We start from the raw sequence: 25,497 nt of genomic DNA on the forward strand, positions 1-25,497 counted from the left end.
AGGAGAGCCCCCCCAGTTGGCCGGAAAGGCCAGGCTGTGAAGAAGGGAAAGGGCCCCACTACAACCACCAGGCCCTCCATGGCAGGGGCTGCCCCCACCGCTGTGGCCTCGTCATCGACCATGGTGTCCCTCCCCGCTGTTCCCTCCACCAGCTCTGCGAGCGTCCCTCCCCCGGCCCCCAGGGTGTATGCCCGGGCGGTAGCAGCGCCCCCCGCCTGCCGTCTCGTCATCTCGCCCACCCACCACCTCCGCTACCATCAATAGCAGCCGTGGCCCCTTTCCCACAATGACCAGGAAGCACGGCGTTCGTTGCCTCCTGGTGCCCGCCTCACCCCACATGGAGACATACGTGCAGGCATTGGCGAGGGTGGCAGGACCCATGGCTATTGTGGCAGCCTCCAAAATGTACGGGAAGGTCGTCTTTTTCTTAGCATCGGAGGCTGCCGCCCAGGAGGCGGTGGAGAAGGGCCTGGCGGTGGGGGGAGTGTTCGTTCCCCTGGAACCGCTAGAGGACCTGGGCGTCCGCCTAGTCCTGACCCCTCCGTCCCTCCTTTTCTACCCAATGCCGCCGTGTTACCCGCTCTCTCCACCCTGGGGAAACCTGTCTCTGTCATGAGCCCTCTCCCATTGGGCTGCAAGGACCTCACCCTCCGTCACATCCTTTCGTTCCGCCGGCAAGTGCAGCTTCTACCACCGCCAGCGGCGCATGATGGAGAGGCGCTTGAGGGGTCCTTCCTGATCCCCTACCAGGGAGCCCGCTATCGGGTCTACTATTCCACAGGAGAGGCCCGGTGCTACCTCTGCTGATCAGTGGGGCATGTCCGAAGAGACTGCCCCTTGGCCCGGCGGGGAGGGGCACCCGAGACCGCCGAGACCCAGCAGGACATCGGCTCCGTCGTTGCCGACGCCCCTGGCCTCCCGGGACCTGAAACCACCTCTCCTCCTGCTTGATCCACCGCTGCTCCCACCTGGGCCCAAGAGACACCTCCCCTACAGCGCCCAGATGAGCGAGGGAGCCCCGCCCTTGCTGTTAACAATCCAGCAGAGCCTATGGAGGAGGGTGCAGGAAAGATATTACCGGGCATAGGAGAGGGCCTGCCCCAAGGAGACCCCCCCCATGCAGCCTCACCGTTAACCCCCCCCCCCCGAGCCCCTGAACCATCACCTCTGCCCCCCGACATGACCCCTGCTAACCAGCCCTCAGACGATGCTATGGAGGGCTGGACCCTAGTTCAGGGAAAGCGAGGCAAGCGGAAGGCTCGAGCTCCGCTGCACCCATCCGATGCGGAGGCCCCCCGGAAGACCAGGAAGGGGGGCACTGACACTGAGCCTTCCGCTATGCCCACGAGTGAGATCCATCTGCCAGTGTCGGGAGGGGAAGACAAAATAGCACTGGAAGATAGGATCTCCCCTCCACGGGAGACCCTACCCTCCGAGACCCCTGAGGAAGCCCCTTCTGCCCGAACACCCCCAGAACCCCCCGCGAACCCCGAAGCGACCATCGTAGCGGGCGCCAGAGGGGAGACCCCCGGGGTGGCAGAAGACGATCTCTCCTCCATGTATGAGGAGATCGAGGCCCTAGGTTTGGCCCCGGTCACCCAGGGAGAGGATGACCTACTGCCGGCTGGCCTCAATCTGGGCAACCTCACCCCAGTCCTCCTTTCCCCATGCTAGCTCCCCCTAACCACCTTCCCAGACGGGCACCCTACAGAGGGTAGTCCACCACCTGATGCCGTGGCTGCCAAATCCACCACAGAGCCTGTGCCTAGCATGACTGGGAGCTCCCTCCCCACCTCCTTAACCCTCGAATCTGTTCGGGAGGCGCCACCTCTTAGCTGCTTGCCTCCTGAAGACCAGAGTCTTGCCTCTGTCCCTGCCCAATCCACCTCCTCCTGCAATGCTATTGCCGCCCCTGGGGTTATTTCTTTCCCTTTTTTTGCGGATCCCTCCCAAGGATTGCATTTTCCTGCCGCGACCTATTAGGAGCTGCAGTTTTCCCTCCGCCGTCCCCTTCTACCCCAAGGCTTGAGATGAACCTAATAACTTTAGCCTGTCAGACGGCCCGTCGGTGGTCTGCACCATTCCTGCCCGCCTCATAAAATCATAGAATATCAGGGTTGGAAGGGACCTCAGGAGGTCATCTAGTCCAACCCCCTGCTCCAAGCAGGACCAATCCCCAATTAAATCATCCCAGCCAGGGCTTTGTCAAGCCTGACCTTAAAAACTTCTAAGGAAGGAGATTCTACCACCTCCCTAGGTAACGCATTCCAGTGTTTCACCACCCTCCTAGTGAAAAAGTTTTTCCTAATATCCAACCTAAACCTCCCCCACTACAACTTGAGACCATTACTCCTTGTCCTGTCCTCTTCTACCACTGAGAATAGTCTAGAACCATACTCTCTGGAACGACCTCTCAGGTAGTTGAAAGCAGCTATCAAATCCCCCCTCATTCTTCTCTTCTGCAGACTAAACAATCCCAGTTCCCTCAGCCTCTCCTCATAAGTCATGTGTTCCAGACCCCTAATCATTTTTGTTGCCCTTCGCTGGACTCTCTCCAATTTATCCACATCCTTCTTGTAGTGTGGGGCCCAAAACTGGACACAGTACTCCAGATGAGGCCTCACCAATGTCGAATAGAGGGGGACGATCACGTCCCTCGATCTGCTCGCTATGCCCCTACTTATACATCCCAAAATGCCATTGGCCTTGGCAACAAGGGCACACTGTTGACTCATATCCAGCTTCTCGTCCACTGTCACCCCTAGGTCCTTTTCCGCAGAACTGCTGCCTAGCCATTCGGTCCCTAGTCTGTAGCTGTGCATTGGGTTCTTCCGTCCTAAGTGCAGGACCCTGCACTTATCCTTATTGAACCTCATCAGATTTCTTTTGGCCCAATCCTCCAATTTGTCTAGGTCCTTCTGTATCCTATCCCTGCCCTCCAGCGTATCTACCACTCCTCCCAGTTTAGTATCATCCGCAAATTTGCTGAGAGTGCAATCCACACCATCCTCCAGATCATTTATGAAGATATTGAACAAAACCGGCCCCAGGACCGACCCCTGGGGCACTCCACTTGATACCGGCTGCCAACTAGACCTGGAGCCATTGATCACTACCCGTTGAGCCTGACAATCTAGCCAACTTTCTACCCACCTTATAGTGCATTCATCCAGCCCATACTTTAACTTGCTGACAAGAATACTGTGGGAGACAGTGTCAAAAGCTTTGCTAAAGTCAAGAAATAATACATCCACTGCTTTCCCTTCATCCACAGAACCAGTGATCTCATCATAGAAGGCGATTAGATTAGTCAGGCATGACCTTCCCTTGGTGAATCCATGCTGACTGTTCCTGATCACTTTCCTCTCATGTAAGTGCTTCAGGATTGATTCTTTGAGGACCTGCTCCATGATTTTTCCAGGGACTGAGGTGAGGCTGACTGGCCTGTAGTTCCCAGGATCCTCCTTCTTCCCTTTTTTAAAGATTGGCACTACATTAGCCTTTTTCCAGTCATCCAGGACTTCCCCCGTTCGCCACGAGTTTTTAAAGATAATGGCCAATGGCTCTGCAATCACATCCGCCAACTCCTTTAGCACTCTTGGATGCAGCGCATCCGGCCCCATGGACTTGTGGTCCTCCAGCTTTTCTAAATAGTCCCAAACCACTTCTTTCTCCACAGAGGGCTGGTCACCTCCTCCCCATGCTGTGCTGCCCAGTGCAGTAGTCTGGGAGCTGACCTTGTTCATGAAGACAGAGGCAAAAAAAGCATTGAGTACATTAACTTTTTCCACATCCTCTGTCACTAGGTTGACACCAAGAGCCCCACCAGGGGAAAACTGGGAAATCGCAACCCCACGCCCCCATGAGCTGCGAAAAGTGTTGCGGGAGTTTTTAGAAGACATCCGTGGCTCCCGCAACAGGATACAGCTAGCTCTCCAGCTGTGGGGGGGACTTTGATCAACTCCTCCAGGCCACAAGGGCCCTTATAAAGGAGGTTAGAGGGAAAGGAAGGCACGATGCCACGGCCTACAGGCGGGCCCACAGCTTCCGTGATGATTTACTCACTGACGGGATGGGTCACGGATTGTTGTGCGACCCGCCGGGGCCGTGAACACCCCCGCCAAGAAGGGACCCCCACCCCCCCAGCCCTCCACATGACGTCTCTCATTATTGCAACTTTGAACACCAGGGGATGTAGGATGGCTCTCCACAGGTTCCAGGTGCTCTCTTACCTTCGGGAAGGGGGGTACTCTGTGGTTTTCCTGCAGGAAAACCACATACGGATCTGACCGCCGAGGACAGCTGGTGGCTGGAGTGGGGGGACGGGGTCTACTTTAGCTACTTCACGATTCGACAAGCTGGAGTGGCGACCCTCTTCTCCCCCAACCTACGGCCCGAGGTGCTAGGGGTCACTGAGGCCGTGCCGGGCCTCTTGCTGCATCTCCGAGTCATATGGAGGGGCTCGTGGTCAACCTCGTTAACATCTATGCCCCGACAACGAGCCCGAAGCGGCCTCAATTCTATCAGCGGGTGTCCAACTTCCTCGGCACCCTAGATTTTCACAAGTGCCTAGTCCTGGGAGGGGACTTTAACACCACCCTCGAGGAGCAGGACTGCTCAGGGGCCGAGCTGAGCCCGGCCTCCGCAAACATTCTCCGAGAAATAGTCGAACATCACTCCCTAGTGGACGTCTGGCGTGACTACCACCCAGATGACACTTCCACGTTCACCTTTGTCTGGGTGGAGGCCCATCGGTCACACCACTCTCGGTTGGACGGTATTTATTTATCCCATTTCCATCTTTCACAAGCCCACTCCTCCAACATTCGGCCGGCCCCATTTTCCGACCATCATCTAGCCACCATAACAGCCTCCCTCCGTGCAGAGAGGCATTTTAACAACAGCCTGTTGGAGGATGAGGGCTTTGTGACTGTCAAGGTTCCTCCCCCACTCTGAACTCTAGGGTACAGATGTGGGGACCTGCATGAAAACCTCCTAAGCTTACTTTTACCAGCTTAGGTTAAAACTTCCCCAAGGTACAAATTAATTTTATCTTTTGTCCTTGGAATAACCACTGCCACCACCAAACTCTAACTGGGTTTACTGGGAAGCGTACTTTGGACACGTCTTTCCCCCCAAAATCCTCCCAACCTTTGCACCCCACTTCCTGGGAAAGGTTTGGTAAAAATCCTCACCAATTTGCATAGGTGACCACAGACCCAAACCCTTGGATCTGAGAACAATGAAAAAGCATTCAGTTTTCTTACAAGAAGACTTTTAATAGAAATAGAAGTAAATAGGAGTAAAGGAACCACCCCTGTAAAATCAGGATGGTAGATACCTTACAGGGTAATTAGATTCAAAACATAGAGAATCCCTCTAGGCAAAACCTTAAGTTACAAAAAAGACACACAGACAGAAATAGTCATTCTATTCAGCACAATTCTTTTCTCAGCCATTGAAAGAAATCATAATCTAACACATACCTAGCTAGATTACTTACTAAAAGTTATAAGACTCCATTCCTGTTCTATCCCCGGCAAAGCAGCATACCGACAGAGAGACACAGACCCTTTGTTTCTCTCCCTCCTCCCAGCTTTTGAAAGTATCTTGTCTCCTCATTGGTCATTTTGTCAGGTGCCAGTGAGGTTACCTTTAGCTTCTTAACCCTTTACAGGTGAGAGGATTTTTCCTCTGGCCAGGAGGGATTTTAAAGGGGTTTACCCTTCCCTTTATATTTATGACAGTGACGTCCTTCCGGGAGTTTTGGCTGGCCTGGCGAGAGCAGCGGTGTGCCTTTCTCTCGGCGTGGCGATTGTGGGACCTGGGGAAGGTGCGCACCAAGCTCTTCTGCCGTGACAACACCCGGGGCACCAGCCGACGGAGAAATGCAGCGATAGAGCAGTTGGAACGGGAGGTCTTAGAGATGGAGAGGCGTCTGGTCGCCAGCCCCGAGGACTCATTCCTCTGCGGAGCATGCCAGGAGAAGCGGGAGGAGCTCCGGGCCCTCGAGGACCATCGGGCCCGAGGTGCCTTTGTTCGATCCCACATCCGCCTCCTTCGGGACATGGATCGCGGCTCCCATTTCTTCTACGCCCTGGAGAAAATGAGGGGGGCCAAGAAACATGTCACCTGCCTTCTAGCAGAAGACGGCACCCCCCTCACGGATCCGGTGGAGATGTGTGGAAGGCCCATGACTTCTACACAAGCCTTTTCTCCCCGGATCCGACCGATCCTGGTGCTTGCAGGGTGCTCTGGGAAGAACTCCCCACGGTCAGCGTGGGCGACCGAGACCGACTAGAGCTGCCTCTCACCCTGGCCGAGTTCTCGGAAGCCCTTCGTCGCATGCCCACCAATAAATCTCCGGGCATGGATGGGCTGACCATGGAGCTCTACCACGCGTTCTGGGATATCCTTGGCCCAGACTAAGCCACTGTCTGGGCCGAGTTTTTGCAGGGCGGGGTCCTCCCTCTTTCGTGCAGGCGAGCAGTGCTCGCCTTGTTGCCGAAGAAGGGGGACCTCTGCGATTTACGAAACTGGCGTCCCGTCTCACTCCTTAGCACGGACTACAAAATTGTAGCGAAAGCAATCTCACTGCGGCTAGGGTCCGTGATGGTGGACGTGATCCACCCAGACCAGACCTACACTGTCCTGGACCGCAGCATTTTTGATAACCTATTTCTAATCTGAGACCTTTTGGAACTCGGGCGTAGAGACGGTCTGTTGTTCACCCTCCTGTCTCTTGATCAGAAGGCGTTCGATAGAGTGGACCATGGGTACCTCCTGGGCACTCTGCAGGCGTTTGGATTCGGACCTCAGTTTGTGAGTTTTCTCCAGGTGCTGTATGCTTCCGTGGAGTGTCTGGTTAGGCTCAACTGGACCGTGACCGAACCGGTCAGCTTTGAGCGAGGAGTACGGCGGGGTGCCCCTTCTCGGGCCAGCTGTACGCTCTGGCGATCGAGCCCTTCCTCTGTCTCCTCCAAGGGAGGTTGACAGGGTCGGTGCTGCGGGAGCTGGAGCTGCGGCTGGTCCTGTCGGCGTACGCCGATGATGTGCTCCTCGTGGTCCAGGACCTGGGCGACTTAGCGCGGGTGGAGGCTTGCCAGGCCATCTATTCAGCAGCCTCCTCCGCCCGAGTCAACTGGGTCAAGAGCTCTGGCTTGGCGGTGGGGACTGGCGGCAGGTGAGCTCCCTCCCATCCGCGCTTCAGACCATCCGGTGGAGCGCGGGTCCACTGCTCTACCTAGGTGTTTACCTTTCTGCCACGCACCCTTCTCCGCCGGAGAACTGGCAAAATTTAGAAGGCGGGGTGATAGAGTGGCTCTGGAAATGGACAAGGCTACTCCGATGTCTCTCCCTCCGAGGGAGAGCACTGGTGCTTAACCAACTAGTCCTGTCCATGCTCTGGTACCGGCTCAACACCCTGGTCCCGGCCCCGGGTTTCCTGACCAACCTCCAGACATCGATTCTAGAGTTCTTTTGGTCAGGAATGCACTGGGCCCCTGTTGGGGTTCTCCATCTACCCCTGAAGGAAGGAGGGCAGGACCTGAAGTGTCTGCACACTCAGGTCCATGTCTTCCGCCTCCAGGCCCTGCAGAGGCTCCTTTATAGTGCAGGTAGTTCGATGTGGAGCATATTGCACACGTCAATACGACTGGCAGCTCTTTTATCTTTGTCCGAGAGGTTTTCCGCAAGACCTCTCCGGGCTGCCAGTCTTCTACCAGGACCTCCTCCGGACCTGGAAACTGTTTTCAACAACCAGGTCCGTGGTGGCCACCGTGGGAGCAGATCTCCTCGCGGAGCCCCTGCTACACAACCCCCAGCTCCGTGTGCAGGTGGCAGAGTCCCGCTCGGTGCGCCAGAGTTTGGTCCTGGCGGAAGTCACGAGAGTCAGAGACCTCCTGGACTACGACCGGGGAGACTGGCTGGATCCCCTGACGCTCGCTCGGCGCATGGGGCTCTCCAGACCTTGTATCCCCCGGCGCGTACTTCAGGAGGTGAAGGCCGCCTTGATGCCCGCTGCTCGGGCTTATCTCAATTGAGCCCTGCGCGAGGGTGCACCCCGCCCACCCTCTACCCCAGGCCCGCCGGACCTTTCAATTGGGTCCCTACCCTGTAGATCCCAACAAACCCGTCACCCTTTCCCTGTGAGCCGGCTGCATAAACTGCAGCCGGTCAGCTTCCAAATCGCGCCACAGAAACATCTATACACATTCACGCTTCACACCCTTCACTCCCACACCCTGGTGTCCCGCCCCGATGGAAGGTGGTGGGACCTCCTGCCACCTTTGGAGGGTGAGCAAACCCGGTGGGCCAGCCTGTAATCCACCTTGGTCCCGAGGCCCGTCGGGGACATTAGTTGGCGGCTCCTTCACGGAGCTGTGAGCACGGGCGTGTTTTTGACACGGTTCACCCCCATCCCGGATACTTGCCCTTTTTGCAACGTGAGGGAAACCCTGGCGCACGTATATTTAGTGTGTGCCAGGCTGCAGCCCCTTTTCCGGCTCCTTACGAATATTTTATTACGCTTTTGGCTACACTTTTCCCCTCACCTTTTTATCCGATGAAGTGAGCTGTAGCTCACGAAAGCTTATGCTCAAATAAATTGGTTAGTCTCTAAGGTGCCACAAGTACTCCTTTTCTTTTTGCGAATACAGACTAACACTGCTGTTACTCTGAAACACTCCCCATCCGTGGCCCCACAAAATCACAGGATCTCCTGGTTAACCTCCTCCTAGCCCCTAGCTAAAACAGCCATCTATAAAACCAGAGAGGGGAGGTTGGCCAAGGAAGCGTCCTGCGACTGTAGGGCCATTTTCCGATCCTCGGTACATTCATGTATCCGGGCGGAGTTCCTCTGGGCGGCGTCCACCAACTCTCTTGACGCCTTCGAGGAGTGGTGGGCGCTGTCCGAGGTTCTCTGCTCAATGACCCCGTCCGGTTCCCTCCGTCTGACCCTTTGATTGAGGGGAAGAGCGAGAGACCCCAGCCCCAGCCGTTGCTGCTGTGGATACCATCATCTTTGTCACCTAGGAGGGGTCCTATCACACGTGGGTGTACGTCCCCCCACCCCACCCCCAAACCGCCCACCCCGCAGCCGTGCCCATCTTGTCAGGCACTCTCAGGAGAGGAATAATCGGTGACACTGGGCGTGGCACTAGGTAACTTGAGGGGGTGGAAGACCATGAGTGTTGAGGAAGCCCCCCCGCTCTAGGCCAGCAGGTGACTCAGGAGGGTGGAAGACCACGAATGTCGAGGAAGCCCCCCCAGCTCTGGGCCCAGGCTAGCCTGAACACTTCTCCCTCCTGAAGGCTGCTGTGTTATACCTTGTGTTTGCTTTTATTTTGTTGCATAGTTTTGCTTTATCCTTTTTGGTGATTCTTTGTAAGTGTTACACAAATGAAATTATTTTCTTCTTCTTCTTCTTCAAAAAAAATTACTCTCCTGTAGCCATCCGGCCCGACCCTGTCACAAAGGATACAGGCAGTGAAGGCAAATGGCAGGTCTGAGTGTAGAGGGGAGCTACAGGAGCAGGAGTTGTGTCTCAGGATGCTCCTTTTCTCCAAAAGAAGCAATGTAACTTAAGGAAGCTGAGAGGAAACTACAAGTTTATTTTGTCAAGGGAGGACAGATACTGTGTCTAGCTCTATTTGTACTGCAGTATAGGTTTAAAATAATAATTAAAGGTGAAAGATGTGCAGTTAGTATCATCACTTTTGAAGTGGAAGCTAAAGCTAAACAGAAGATGATCAAGAGGGAGAAAAAGATTAAAAATAGAAGGCAAGAACTGAGGCTTGTAGATCCCCAAAGATGGAGCTTGCAGATTAAAAAGGAGTCACCTCTAAAAATTTAGAACAGTTTGAGAAGAGTGGAATGAATTGTTACTGAAGGGAACAGGAAGTTCCCGGTACAAACCTGGATTCTTTCCAATAGCTTTACAAAAAATCAGCCAATGGGTACCATGCTGGTTTCTGACTGCTGTTAAGAATTTCTTGCTTTTACATATGTTAGCTATTATCTTGACCCAAAGCCTCATGGAATGTAAACTCAACAGATACTGTCAAATCAGTTTGCAAAACCTACTGTTGCTGTAAAAAGAGTGGATGTAATTAATCCTGGGCTAATCCTATGTAACAGAATTTATTCATTGCATCCTTTGAAATCTATCTCTTTACACTGTAAATACTAATGACTCTGGTGCTGTTAAGCAGCAGTTACATTGTCTTACAGCCTGAAACAAGTGCTTTATTGTGTCAGGGTATGCATGTCAGTGTTAAAGTGAATTGAAATGATTTTACAGCATTTTGATTATGATCTTTAGTATTTTTCAAACATGCACCTGATTATATTCTTGGGGAAGCTTTGTAATACACATTTAGGGCCAAGTTATTATGCCTTGGTATGTAGGTACCGCTCCCAGTTGAAGGGAAGATTGTGACCCATATATTTGTTTGTGAAATGTGAACAAAGGACTGTTTCTTTAAAAAAACAAAACAAAAACAAACAAAAAAACAAACCCCACACCATCCCGCTTGTTTTTTTCTTTCTTTCTTTGTTTTAGAATGGTTATTTATGGGCAGTACTGCAGTCAAGTGGAGACAGCCATATCCTGCTTGGACAACATCTCTAAGACAAAAGAAGATGTTAAATTGAAGCTAGAGGTACTGATATTTATTTTTTATATACAAATATATATCCACCATCCCCCCCAAAAAAGAAAACTGTTCATTCTGACATGTGGTTCTGTGAGTTTCTTTTCTTTTCCTTTTTACCTGGACTAACTGATCAAATTAACTTGTCAGGTAGACACAGAAGAGGTCGAATCCTGGTCCCACTGAAGTCAGAAGAAGTCTTGCTATTGACTTCAGTGGGGTCAGGATTTACCCAAGAAGTGGTTTTGTCAATAAAACAGTTTTTTCTCATAGTGTTTTAGGTGAGAGTGAAGGTAGCTGAGAGTAAAATATGGTTATAATTAGAATAACATTTAAAGACTAAACTCTGCCTATAGGCACATCTCTGCACAAGGGATTGTGTGTAAGATGCACCACCCGAGATGTTCAGACAACCTTGGAAGCACAAAAAGAACACGAGTACTTGTGGCACGTTAGAGACAGCCATAAAAATGTTGGCATACTGTGGGGCCATGCGGGTACCCATAGCAGTGCTGCTGACTTGAAGGTATACATTGTCCCCAAATGTGAAATAGTTGTGGGTGAGGACAAAGTCACAAAAGGTCAGCCACCAGGTTTGCCGTGACTTTATCGGGGATACTGTTCCTGACGGGTTGTAGTCCATCTTTGTGTGGAATGTTGGTGTAGAGGGCTTCTACATCCATAGTGGCCAGGAGGGTGTTTTCTGGAAGATCACCGATGGATTGTAGTTTCCTCAGGAAGTCAGTGGTGTCTCGAAGACAGCTGGGAGTGCTGGTAGCATAGGGCCTGAAGAGAGAGTCCACATAGCCACACAATCCTGCTGTCAGGGTACCAATGCCTGAGATGATGGGGCGTCCAGGATTCCCAGTTTATGGATCTTGGGAAGCAGATAGAATACCACTGGTCAGGGTTCTAGGCATGTGTCTGCACAGATCTGTTCCTGTGCTTTTTCAGGGGAAGCACAGTTCCTCTTTGGCCTGGAGGATAATCAGCTACAGCCCTTTATAGGACACAGCATACTGCCCATCAGCTTTGCTGGGGAAGTGAATGTGCAGGGTGGGAGTTTGATGATCCCACCTGTGATAAAGAGGATTTCTTATTTTTTGGTTTACTAGTCACCTTCGATCCACACAGTTGTCATGCCTGTTGTGCTATTTATGCCTACATCTAATAAGACAAAGAGTCTGCTGTTTACCTGCAGTGTTGCACTTGAACTACCTGCTGGGCACTAGCCAGAGTGATTCCAACTGCTATCTCTGTTTCTCTTATAGACACTCACAGCTTCAAATCAACAAAACTCTGTGTGGTTTCTTATCTCTAATTACAGTGTTTATACCACAGTCATCACTCTGCTGTCTGAACACCTGAAGAATAGGATCTGAATCTGGATCCAGATCTTGAATACCCCCAAATTCAGTGGTGTTCTGAGCCAGGGTTTTGGTTCAGCTTATCACTACGGAGATGATTTTTTCCTCATTATGGTGGTATTTATCCAGTATCCTAATATCTGGGTGATCTGGCAAACTTATATGTCTACTTAAAAAAAAATTAGGAGTATACTTTGTATTTTTTTTTATTTTTCAGGAATCACAGCTCAATCTTGTATTTTATTTTTAAAAACTAGGAATGTTCCAAGAGGGCCAATAATGGGAAATTTACTTTGCGGGATCTTCTAGTGGTTCCTATGCAGCGAGTTCTGAAATATCATCTGCTGCTGCAGGTACTTTTTTTTGAAGTTTAAAGTGATTAAGCGCAAAGCTGTGAAGGTTTATCATCAGAGGATTGTTATAATGAGGGTTCAGTACCTTTATTAAAGGACAGTGATTAACATTTTTATAGAGTTGAATTGCGAATTATCTGTGTGGAATCCAGTACAGTTCAGCCTTCTTTGTGGTGAGCATTCCACACAGCTGAAGCATATCTGAGAATAACAATCACTTCCCAGGTATTTGAGCCTTTTCATTTAATGGCTTCTTTAAAAGTTAGTGGTGGCAAACTATGAGAATAGTGGTTTTGTAATGTAGACCACTACCCCCAAAGACTAAGCTGAACGAGATGATACCATTCTTTAAGATACTTCCCTGCTATAGTAAATTCTAATAAAACCATATTTATTTTGAAATGCTTCTTGTTATAACCCACAAAGCTCTTGGCTTCCACCGTTAGTCCTGTAATGAGGGTGGAGAGTCTTATAAATTTAATTTGATAGCTGTTCCAGGAGACTCATTAGTTCAGCAGCAAAGAAATATATTACTGTATTAGATTGTCAACCCTGCTGATGTTTGTAAAATGTAATTTTAAAAAGAGCTGCTATCTTTATGTGAAGCATAATTTTGACTCTGCGGTGCTTTGTGTAATTCAAACTTATTACTTTTCTTGAAATATATCTATATAAATGCAAGTCATCAATATTCTGATCAACAGAAAATCATGAAAAAAACCAAACCAAAACTGATGACAGAACCACTTTCTTAAAACATTTGAGACATGAACCAAGGCAATATAATCAAATTGTATATTATGAAAAAATGATATGAAAGATTATGTCACTCATAGTGTTTTAAAGTGTGAGGCATCATAAAACTACAGTCAGGTGTGTAACAGGGTGTCCAAATATATTAGTCTTTTCAGAAGCAAAATATCCACAAAAATTGCTAGAAAAACTGCACTTTTAAGTAGTAGCATCTATTCCCACCATTTTCCAGTATTTTAGCAAGATATTATTTTTGGTAACAACATATAGTCCTCTTCTTAAAATGCATTCAAGAAGAAATAACTGATTTCTCTCTGGATTTTCTTTTTTGCTTTTAACTAACCCATTAATTTTTCTAGATTCTAGATGGGCTATGTATCTTTTAAAATATAGCAAATAGCTTAACATTCTTGAAATATTTTCATATACTGTCAAGGTATGTCATCCACATTCATGTCTATAAAATATTATATAAATGCAGCTAATCTTGTACTGGAGTAGTGACTATCTCATTGTGGTTAGTCACATATTTTAGTTAAAGATTTTGTCAGCATATATTCCTACTTCATCTTTGCAAACAAACTCTTATTTTGGGGTTTTGACTATTCATGTTGTTGCTAGTAACATGAAAATTATCTAATATTGTTTGCCTGGGCTTTCAGCACAGACTACTTCTCAGGGAATTCTGCACCAAAAAATTAAAATTCTGTGCCACTTTTAAAAAAAAAGTATGAGTATAATATTTTAAAATTCTGCAAAATTCGGCAAATTTTATTTGTCAATAAATAAATGTGGCTCCAGCATGGCAGTGGGGAGCACAGGCCACTGGCTGCACTGAGGTGAGAGATCACCCTGAAGCCCCCACCTCCCCCAGTCCAGGGCCTTGGTAGTGAAGCTGCACTCGACCTTGACACAGTGCAAAGGCTGGGGCTGCCTCAGAAACACCCTGGGACCCTGCCCCTCTGTGCCAGGTGCACCAGGTGTGGGTGGACTGGTTCAGCACAGCAGGATCCAAGTGTGGAGGGGCTTAGTGTGGAGGGAACCAGGTGTGGGGTGAGAGGTTTCTGTGCAGGGCAATCTAGGTACGAGCAGCTCAGTGGGAGATCTGGATGCACAGGGACTTGCTGGGGGGTTCTGGATGCAGAATGGGATTCTGCAGTGGATCCAGGTGAAGATGGTTGGGACTCAGCAAGGAGGCTCTGGGTGTGGGAGATGGGGCTTTATGGGAGGGTCTGGGTGTGGGAGCTCAGTGTGGGGGTCCTGGTGCTGGGGAAGTAGGGCTTGATGGGGTGAGGGTCCAGGTGCAGCTGATTAGGGATCAGTGGGGTGGGGGTCTGAGTGGGGGGGGGGCTCGTTGGAGGAGTGCAGGTGTACGGGGTAGGGCTTGTCAGGGTGAGGGTTTAATGGTCCTGCTTAATGGGGGAGCCCCCGCTGCTGACGATGCGATGCTGCATGCCGGGCTCCTCCTTCCCCCTACGATTCCCCTATCCCCTTTTCTTCTCCACCCCCTCCCCTCCCCCCCACATTCCCCTCCCCCTGCCCTATTCCACCCCGCTCCCTTTCCCACCGCTTCTTCCCCCAGATCCCCTCTTCCCTCATTTCCCCACCTCCCCCTTTTCCAGCCCCACCACTGGCACTCACTGTTGCACAGAAAACAGAGAGGCTGCCAGCACGCAGGGAGAACGACTGACACTAGGACCCAGGGGGCAGTGTTCAGCTGTAGAGTCAGCAGAGCCCAGACATAGCTTCCTTCAGCTGGGCAGCTCTGCGCTTGCAGAGATGGGGGGACAGGGAGCAGTGGCAAGTTACCCTGTGTGCCTCCCCAGGCCTCACCTCTGTTTGTGGGGAGCAATCCCCCACCAAAACCTGTGTCCATGGTCATACTCTCCGCCCCCCAATGTGGCTTCCCTTTGCTTGTCTGCTATTTTCTGCATGGAAGCACAGGAATTCTGCGGGAGGGCTGTTTTCTGCGGGTGTGCAGTCACACATAATCCCCCCAGAAGTAACAGACATGTACAGTAAGGATCTGACTGGTAAATTTTAATTGTTACCAGAATAGAATTAGCTTTTGTTGACTGTTCATTGTCAAATATTATTAGTATTGAGAAATAACAGTACTCACACTTAACACTTAACTATTTGTGGTAATCCCTAGTTGTTCACTATGAGATGTATCATAGAATATCAGGGTTGGAAGAGACCTCAGGAGGTCATCTAGTCCAACCCCCTGCTCAAAGCAGGACCAATCCCCAATTTTTGCCCCAGATCCCAAATGGCCCCCTCAAGGATTGAACTCACAATCCTGGGTTTAGCAGGCCAATGCTCAAACCACTGAGCTATCCCTCCCCTGCAATGTATAGGGAATCATAGAGGAAAAAAATAAATTCTAGGGCTGTTATCTATTTAAGGCAAAATTGGTAAGTTTTTAAGAGTGACCAGTGCACAGTAGTCATTTTATTTCAGTGATAAATGTGTAAACTGATTGGCACCTGGCTGAGTGAAAAGTTGTTATAAGAAATATCCCTGCATTTTGCCAAATAGGAACTGGTGAAGCACACCACTGACCCAACTGAGAAGGAAAATCTGAAGTTGGCACTTGATGCAATGAAGGTAAGTGTGCCATGGCAGGGAGATGTTTACATCTTCACTGCCAGTTAAAATGGTTGGGGCCTTTTTCAGAACACACGGGCATGCAGAAGTGAAGTTTACAGTATATTTGCTGCTGAAGGAGGTCCTGCAATTCACAATAGATCTAGCAAATATTTGTTAACTAGCCACAAACTCTCGTATAAGGAGGCTAGATCAAGGATATTGCTACAGGCTTTTTTAGTAACTTAGCCAATAGGTTTTATATGGTATGGAGTAGAGCTGACTGGCTTCTATTTATCTGTAATATCCTAATTTTTACATTCTGTCCCGTAGTTCTCAGCCTGCTAACCATTTGGAAAAAAATTTGCCTTTCTCAGTTTTACTAGTCCTTTACAAAATGGGTAAAACTTCCATTACTGCAGATCACCTCAAATTTTGGTTAACAGTTTCCCAATAAGGTAAACACAGTTCTCTTTCCTCACAACTTGTGTCCTAGTAATGTCTTTGTTGCCTTAGGCTAGAAGGCATTAATATCTCTCCTAGTGACCGTTACTCCACATGCTACTGCAAATGACACAAGCAAGTGCTTTTTAAAATAGCAGTATCTCATTACATGTTTGGTGCTGTATCCCTCGGCAGTCTGCAATTCCCTCTGCAACTAGCAGTACTCTTAGTTTCCTTTTTTTCTGATGCTGTGCACGGAGTTCAGTTATTGTTTTCGTTATATTTTCCCACTCTATCCTTTTCCTGGTTAATATGTTAGAAAATTGTTCCATTTAGCACATATTTCCTAAAAAATGTTTGCTCCTAGATATTACAGATTATATACCACTGAGGACATACAAATGAGGATAAACACGTGATTTGAATAGAGAAAGATAAGTGGCAAATTTACCAGCACATTCAATGCACAAATATAGAAGATATACTGGTCCACGGCTTAAGATCATACCTAAACTTTTTCCAGATCCCAACACTATATGTGGAAAAGATTCATTTTCCAGAGTCAGTCAGGCCCATTATTGTGCATGGGACCTAAGAATTACGCTGGCTGTTGGCATGCTATTATATACCTTCTATTTTGCTATTCAGACATTACTGCCCTCTCACTGTATGCCTCGGTCTTGAAGTTGTAGATATTTGGACATCCTACTGAACCTATCCAGGATTACTGCATATAGGAGCAATTAGAGCCTCGACTTGGTTACATCTTTTACGCAGGCCTTGTTGTCTTCAGATCTCTGAAATCATGTGCAAATATCAAGACTGAAGGAGATATCCCATTCTCTGACTGAAAGAAGCACTCCACCAGGCTGGAGCAAACCACCTTTAACTTAAACGCTGGTTCCTGTAGGTGGAGATGACATTCCTTATTTCACTATTAATTTTTTTTTAGCCCAGCTGATACCAGTGCTTCTTTGTCCTTGGCTGATTTGGGGTAGGTCGCTCTCAGTCTCTCCTATTGGAGCTCTTCCACTTTGGATAAATAATTAAATATTTACTGGAGCACAGCCATGAACCTGAGTCTCCCATAACCTAGGTGGTTTCCCGAACCATTGGGCTGTTGGCCATTCCGGGAGTCTTTTTTTTCTTTTGCCAAAAAATTCCAAAGATCTAGATTTCCTCTACGCAAAATGTGAATATTTTTTGAATTCTCAAAATTTTAACAGGATGAGAATATCATTTTCTGCCCAGCTTTAATAGACAGTTTTTTTAAAGCTTGCATACTTAGGTGTGTATATCAGCAACTTCTGAACACTTAAAATAACTTTTAAAAAGTCTTATTGTGCAGATTAGGCAAAATAAGTAAGATAAATACAGTTGCTTAAAATAATGTATTGGAATTTTTCTGACTGAAATATTCCCCCCTCCTTTTTTTTATGCTTTAGGACTTGGCTCAATATGTAAATGAAGTGAAGAGAGATAATGAATCCCTCCGTGAAATTAAACAGTTTCAGTTATCAATAGAGAATTTGGTATGTGATAGGCTATATTTACACCCTTGTTTATTCCAGCTTTTCACCATTGTTCTACTTTACTGATATCTACTGCTCCCTATCATCTTATATAATGCTAGAAACCTGGGTAAAATTCAGGTATGTGTATGTGGTGTTCTTTTGGCTGGCCTGGAATGATATCTGTATACAGTGACTTCCTCTCCATTTCCTTAGATCAGCGGTTCCCAAACTTGTTCTGCCGCTTGTGCAGGGAAAGCCCCTGGCGGGCCACGCTGGTTTGTTTACCTACCGCGTCCACAGGTTCATCCGATCGCGGCTCCCTGTGGTCGCAGTTCGCTGCTCCAGGCCAATGGGAGCTTCTGGAAGCAGTGGCCAGTATGTCTCTTGACCCATGCCGCTTCCAGCAACTCCCTTTCCCTGCACAAGCAGCGGAACAAGTTTGGGAGCCACTGCCTTAGATGCATGCAGCTAAATCAGTTTTGTTGCACGATGCCCCAGGTCCCTTGGTGGGTGGAATAAAAGGAGTTTATTTATGCCTTATCATCCTTAGTAGGACCAAAAGGTGCCAAGTTCTTTTTGACTCTTGGAGAATCTTGCTTTGTAGTATAATGACCAACTTACACTTGAATGTCAGACATTATCTTAACTCTTCTGCTGGCATATATGTTAAATAATGAATTTATTTCCTTTTTTTGTTTTTAGAACCATTCTCTCTTAATGTATGGAAGACCACAAGGTGATGGTGAAATAAGAATAACTACATTAGACAAACGTGCAAGGCAAGACAGGTGAGAATATAGATACAGTACTTGAGTTGCTAAAGTCAGAATTGGTATTAGATAAATGCTTGTAAAATACAGCATGGCATCTGCCTGTGAAATTTGGTGTCAGCTCAGGAATTCTTCTGCATACATCCTCCTTTCATTGTACACACATAGCTCCTATTAATATTAATGTCAAGGAAGTAAATTTTCAAAGTGGTTCAAGAGAAGTTAGCCATTACATTAATATCTAAATCCCTATGCACCTCTTGCAAAAGTACTTTAAGTGGTTCATGTTTTGTTACCCAATAGTTTAATTGCTAAGTTTCAAAATCATAAGTGCTCCGTGCAGTGTTTTTATATAATAGTGTATTATTTTAAAAGGATTAGTGAATTGGCATACAGACAAGTTTTTTAACCCTTTATATATTATGTTTTCATAGGCATATCTTCTTATTTGATTTAGCTGTAATTGTGTGCAAACGGCGAGGTGATAATTATGAAATGAAGGAAATAATAGATCTTCAAAAGTACAAAATCACAAATAATCCCACCACTGATAAAGAAACTAAAAAGGTAAATGTTTATAATACTACTACATACAAAATATACGCCACTATTAAATATTTGAGATCCATAGACCTTGAGTATATGAAATATTCTGCAACCACACTTCAGCGATTTGTGTATTTTTTTTTAAATGTCAAAGCCATATAGTATCAAAAACACACTGGACATTGTGGTTTAAAGTAGATGACTATTAAAGGGCTTCAACTATGTTAATTTCTGATGTAATGAAGAGATATGAATGAGCCATTATTAAACTGAACAGAGCTGCAAAATGGTATGACCTCCATTTTTCCGAACTCAGGGTTGGTGTTATACGATGAATATAAAAATATTGTCTTCTTTCTGTCTGAATATTAAATTGTTAATTAGTGAATTGCCATACTTTTCACACAGTGGTCTTATGGCTTCTACCTCATCCACATACAAGGACAAAATGGTTTGGAATTTTATTGCAAAACTAAAGATTTGAAGAAAAAGTGGCTTGAGCAGTTTGAAATGGCATTGTAAGTATATATTTTTCTGTTATGTAAACATTTCCTTAACCAATGCTTTAATATGCATTTTAAATTATAACAATAATTCTGCACACACCAGGATACTCTTTTATCTGCATTTTTGAAAACAGAACTCATAGCTGACATCTACAATGTAAGAGTATTCCTCTGAAACACTTCTAGGAAAAGATAGAGGGCACTCTAAGCTATGTGTTGCTTTCCAGCATAGCTGGTAAGATTGTTTTACTAATACAGTCTGAAACACCTAGGGAAAATATTAATTGTTTTAGCAATAAATATTTAACATAATGGTGTCTGATTTTTCCATCTTTATTTCTTGGTACATTGAAATACATTTTAAGAGATATGGGGATGTTGGCTTTTTTCCTAGTGGCTTTAAACTAATTTATTATGTAGCATTTGGATCAGGTTGCTTGGTTTATTAAGTTTGATTTCCATTGCTTGACATCGTGTGTGTGTGTGTGTGTGGTTTTTCTAATGTAAAAAAATAGCATGAATGTGTTAGACTTCTCAGAAAGTAATATGTCAGAATATAGCACTGCAGATTACATTATAGTTATGTGCTTTCAGCTTTATTTTTATTTCCGATTCTGTTGGAAAAACAAACATGGGTATTGATACTGAAAGTATTCTGCTTTAAATTTAAAACACAGGAACAAATAAATCAGGTGGAAAAGAGACAGTCACTGCGTTATTTTTTTTTTTAAAAGAGGAGGGTGCAGAGGAATATTCCCATCTAAGAGTGGTGAAATTAACAAAGACAGGTTATCACTTATATGAATTTTTGGTTGAATGAAATGGATGTCGTTAGCTGCACTCCATTGAAACACACTTACAACCTTAATTCCTGTTAATTATATTTTTTGTTTAATTTTTTCCCTTTTTTCTTTTAATGAGAGCCAAGAGTTTAAATTGGGGTAGCATAGAAGGTATGCAGGAAGAGAGCCTTACTCTGCCATATGTTCTGAGTCCCACCAAATATGGTTTCCCTTCCTGCTGACATTATCAAATCCGTAGGAGTATATCTGCTAGTGGGAGTTGTTCCTGGGTGTGATAGGTGGGGAGCGGAGAGGCTTTTAATCGGCCAACTACATTGAAAACTAAGCTCTGGGGCCATGTCTCTCTGGTTCCCTGCATATACCTCCTATGCTGTCATTGTTGATACTTTTATTGTTATCTAAATATAAAGAAATATCCCTATTAAAAGCCCCCAACATCCTAATTAATTAGACTTATAATTGAAAATAATGCCCACCCTGCCATAATTTAATTATACAAATAATGGTTAGCTCAGCCAGCTAATAAATCAAAGCAGTAAAACAGCCTCCCCCACACACATCCATCCTGAGGAACATACCTACAGCCTTGTCCCAGAACTTTTCCTGGTTCCCTGCATGCCTTTTTCCTGTCCCCTCTCCCTGTTCCCTTTCTCTGTGCTATTGGGATTCCCTGCACCCTCTTCATCCTATTTCTACCAGTGTCCTCCCCCAAAACCATATGTCCCTCCTTTTGCCTGCCACAGAGGCACCCTGCTGTGGGTACCCTCATGGCCTCACAGTATGCCAACATTTTTATGGCTGATTTAGGGGATGAGACCCGAGGAGGCATTGTTCTAACGCCCCCTATTCTACTTGTGCTACATTGATGACATCTTCATCATCTGGACCCATGGAAAGGAGGGCCTTGAGGAATTCCACCAGGATTTCAACAATTTCCACCCGACCATCAATCTCAGTCCACACAAGAGATCCACTTCCTAGACACTACAGTGCAAATAAGCGATGGTCATATAAACACCACCCTATACCGGAAACCCACTGACTGCTATACTTACCCACATGCCTCCAGCTTTCATCCAGACCACATCACATGATCCATTGTCTACAGCCAAGCTCTAAGATACAACCGCATTTGTTTCAGTCCCTCAGACAGAGACAAACACCTATAGGATCTCTATCAAGCATTCTTAAAACTACAATACCCACCTGCTGAAGTGAAGAAACAGATTGACAGAGCCAGAAGGGTACCCAGAAGTCATCTACTACAGGACAGGCCCAACTAAGAAAGTAACAGAAAGCCACTAGCCATCAACTACAGCCCCCAACTAAAACGACTCCAGCGCATCTTCAAGGATCTACAAACTATCCTGAAGGACGATTCCTCACTCTCACAGACCTTGGGAGACAGGCCAGTCCTTGCTTACAGACAGCCCCCCAACCTGAAGCAAATACTCACCAGCAACCACACACCACACAACAAAAACACTAACACAGGAACCAAACCCTACAACAAACCCTGGTGCCAACTCTGTCCGCATATCTATTCAAGGGACACCATCATAGGACCTAACCACATCAGCGACACCATCGGGGCTCGTTCATCTGCACATCTACCAGTGTGATATATGCCATCATGTGCCAGAAATGCCCCTCTGCCATGTACATTGGCCAGAACGGACAGTCTCTACACAAAAGAATAAATGGACACAAATCTAACATCAAGAATTATAACATTCAAAAACCAGTAGGAGAACACTTCAATCTCCCTGGACACTCAATAACAGACTTAAAAGTGGCAATTCTTCAACGAAAAAACTTCAAAAACAGACTCCAGTGAGAAACTGCAGAACTGGAATTAATTTGAAAACTGGATATCATCAAATTAGGCCTGAATAAAGACTGGGAATGGATGGGTCACTACAAAAACTAATTTTTCCCCCTGCTGATACTCATATCTTCTTGTCAACTGTTTGAAATGGACCACCTTGGTTACATTGAACTTATTAGCACTACAAAAGTGATTTTTCCTCCCTTCTTGTCAACTGTTGAGATTAGCCCACTTCCGCCTTAATTGAATTGGCTCGTTAGCACTGACCCCCCACTTGGTAAGGCAACTCCAGTCTTTTCATATGCTGTGTATTTATACCTCTCTACTGTATCTTCCACTCCATGCATCTGATGAAGTGGGTTTTAGCCCACTTAAGCTTATGCCCAAATAAATTTTGTTAGTCTGTAAGGTGCCACAAGGACTCCCCGTTTTTTTTCCTGCTGATACTGGGAAACATGGTTCCATGCCGCATTTTCCTGTGACCCTCCCTCCCATCCCATCCCCAGACCTTCATCCCCAATCTGTGTTTTTTATGCTCCCTTTCTCTCCCTTACCTCTTCCCAAATTTCTTTGCAGCCATGTTAATCCTGATCTCCAGCACCCTCATATTGTGATTCAACTAAAGATAACAATGACTGCACTTTAAATGCCAGTGTATTTGATGCTGTGCATGGACTTCTTGAATTTTGGCCAGTGTTTGCATGAAAGTTTTGGTGTTTTCATATCTTCAAATTATCCTGTTTCTCTCTCTGTGTATGATGAGCTAATGCAGCCACACTTACCGTACTTATAAAAATGGTAGGTGTCAGCTAAGGCATAGCGCTACTCATAATAGTGCTTTGGGAAAGGTAATTTATTGTTCCTGATTATCATAAATGATCAGAACCCAGGGCTTGGAAGTTCAATGAGTTAATACAATAATTTTTCACCTGGGTTCACTTCTGGCCTAGGTCACCAGTGAAAATGAGATTTGTTGGTCTCAGCCTGGTCCCTTATGGATATTTGTCCACCTCATAAACCCACAACACAATTTAACATGATTGGCAGTCGTAATCTAGAGCAACACAGGGCTGGAATAGTAGGGTTACTGCAGGTCAGGGCTGAGTTGTATTAGCAGAACTGAATTGTAACCTTGCATAGTGACATTCTTTGCTCTAGCCAGTATTATTGCTTCCTTATTTGTATAACCACTAAAACTCACTAGATTTAAAAACTTGCAGCATTTAATCAATTTTGAAATCTCATACCTTTTTATTTTTTTGTTATTTGTGGGTTTTGGCTTTATAGAATATCTCCCAAAAGTGGCACTCCCTTGATTTCCCGCTCCCATGAGTTACCTCAGCATGTAGTGTGCTAATGAGATTATAAATGCTGAAGCATGGAGTCTGCCTTTGGGAATAAACCAGGGGTTCTCAAACTGGGGATTTTGACCCCTCAAGGGGTCATGAGGTTATTACATGGGGGGGGGGGTCGCGAGCTGTCAGCCTCCACCCCAAGCCTCACTTCACCTCCAGCATTTATAACAGTGTTAAATATATAAAAACGCATTTAATTTATAAGGGGGTCGCACTCAGAGGCTTTCTGTGTGAAAGGGTCACAAGTACAAAAGTTTGAAAACCCCTGAAATAAACTAACCCCATTGTTTTTCCATATTGTATGGTGAGTCTGTTTTTTCAGTTGTATTTCCTACTCTATAAGGTGTCTATTAAAGTATAATTCTGTTCTGAAAAATTACTGTGGTAAAATGAATCCGATGAAGTGAGCTGTAGCTCACGAAAGCTCATGCTCAAATAAATTGGTTAGTCTCTAAGGTGCCACAAGTACTCCTTTTCTTTTTGTGGCAAAATGACAGTTTCTTCAGCACATTCAGAATTGTAATTGCTGACTTAACAGGCAAAACATAACTACGTATTTAGCACTTTTGTTAGGACTGCAAAATCAACACAGCTGAAAAGGAATGAGCTGGATTCTTTCCTGTGCATCAGAAATAGGATTTTACTATGTTCCACTCAGTTATATCTATGCAAACCCACTGCTGTCTGAGAAGCTTCCTGAATGAAGCTAGGGCTGCCCAGGTGTTACTAAAGAACCTAATTTGTGAGCAAATTCAGATCTCATTTACATCAGTTTAAATTGAGAATAGGGCCCAGTCTACGCTAGAAAAGTTTTACTGATATAACTGTCCATTCAGGGTGTGGTTTAAAAAAAAAAAACTAAAATATTTATTTTTAGCATAGAGGCAGAGGTACTAACACAAAAGGTCCCTTATATTGGTATACCTTATTTTGCTTCCCAAGTCAGAATAACCTATATTGGAATAAGCACATTCAGTATACTTAGGGCTTGTCAATAGAAAGTTTATGAAGTGTCAGTAGAATTAATCCTGATCTATACTGGTGTAACTGAGATCAGAATTTGGCCCTTGATGTGCAGAGCCTGACATTACTCATGAAATATGTAATGGAAAGAACCCAACTTGTCTCTCAGAAACCTAGGCTGAGTTTGCAAGACTGGAAGAAAATGACTGGATGATCTGGAAAAGATTGGGAAAAAATAAACATGGAACCCCGCATGGTCACTTTTCAGATTAGAACAGCTCTTTACGTAGAAAATTGGGAATACTTTTTATCTCCATGAAGATAGTCCAAACTCTAGGCCTGATCTACGGTAATATGACAGGTCATCTTGTGGTGGGGGAAGCTTGAGAGCAATGGGTACTGCTACAAGAAGATACAAAATACATTTAAGATATTTTTAACTATTTCCATTTATGTGGCAGTTCTCCTGTCACTGTGTCTGTATTTGTTGTTAATCTGAGACTATTATTTTGTTTAGAAAAAGGGCTAAAATCTATGCACCTAAACTTTTATTACCACTAAGAATTTCCTAAGGATTTTTCATAAGAGAGCTAGTACATATGCTGTACATCCTCAGTGACTTGATAAACTGCAACACCTCAGCACTAAATTTGATGCTGTTGACCTATTCACACTAATCTCCAAAATTGAGGCTGACTCAATTGGCCTTGAATCTAATGTATTGTGTACAACCTTTCAAAATTGTCAGTTAGTTCAGGGTGCTGGATCTTCTTGGCAGCATTAGAAGGAAGTGGGCAACTGGGGCAGCACACTAAAAATCACAATTGGCCTCCTAAAGCTGGAACTTTTGTTAGACTAACATGCATGATGAGTTTGTGAGTGTGTTCCACATGAATAAATGTAACTGGCAAAGAGTAGTCCAATGTTGTCAAGGTTCCTTCCCCACTCTGAACTCTAAGGTACAGATGTGAGGACCTGCATGAAAGACCCCCTAAGCTTATTCTTACCAGCTTAGGTTAAAAACTTCCTCGAGGTACAAACTTTGCCTTGTCCT

The 25,497-nt window shown here is 46.0% G+C and overlaps 1 protein-coding gene across 3 annotated transcripts in view; it reads left to right on the forward strand.

Moving 5' to 3' along the window:
* Window positions 1–25,497, forward strand: part of VAV3 (vav guanine nucleotide exchange factor 3) — a 264,162-nt gene that overhangs the window by 128,494 nt on the left and 110,171 nt on the right. For all 3 annotated transcript variants that reach the window (XM_048861085.2, XM_048861086.2, XM_048861087.2), the window contains 7 exons: window positions 10,562–10,661; window positions 12,277–12,372; window positions 15,667–15,735; window positions 17,604–17,690; window positions 18,375–18,460; window positions 18,877–19,009; window positions 19,397–19,506. In XM_048861085.2, the coding sequence (XP_048717042.2) occupies window positions 10,562–10,661; window positions 12,277–12,372; window positions 15,667–15,735; window positions 17,604–17,690; window positions 18,375–18,460; window positions 18,877–19,009; window positions 19,397–19,506 (681 nt within the window). The remainder of the gene's footprint in view (window positions 1–10,561; window positions 10,662–12,276; window positions 12,373–15,666; window positions 15,736–17,603; window positions 17,691–18,374; window positions 18,461–18,876; window positions 19,010–19,396; window positions 19,507–25,497) is intronic.

Source organism: Caretta caretta, chromosome 8 (assembly GCF_965140235.1).
Source record: "Caretta caretta isolate rCarCar2 chromosome 8, rCarCar1.hap1, whole genome shotgun sequence".
NCBI lineage: Eukaryota > Metazoa > Chordata > Testudines > Cheloniidae > Caretta > Caretta caretta.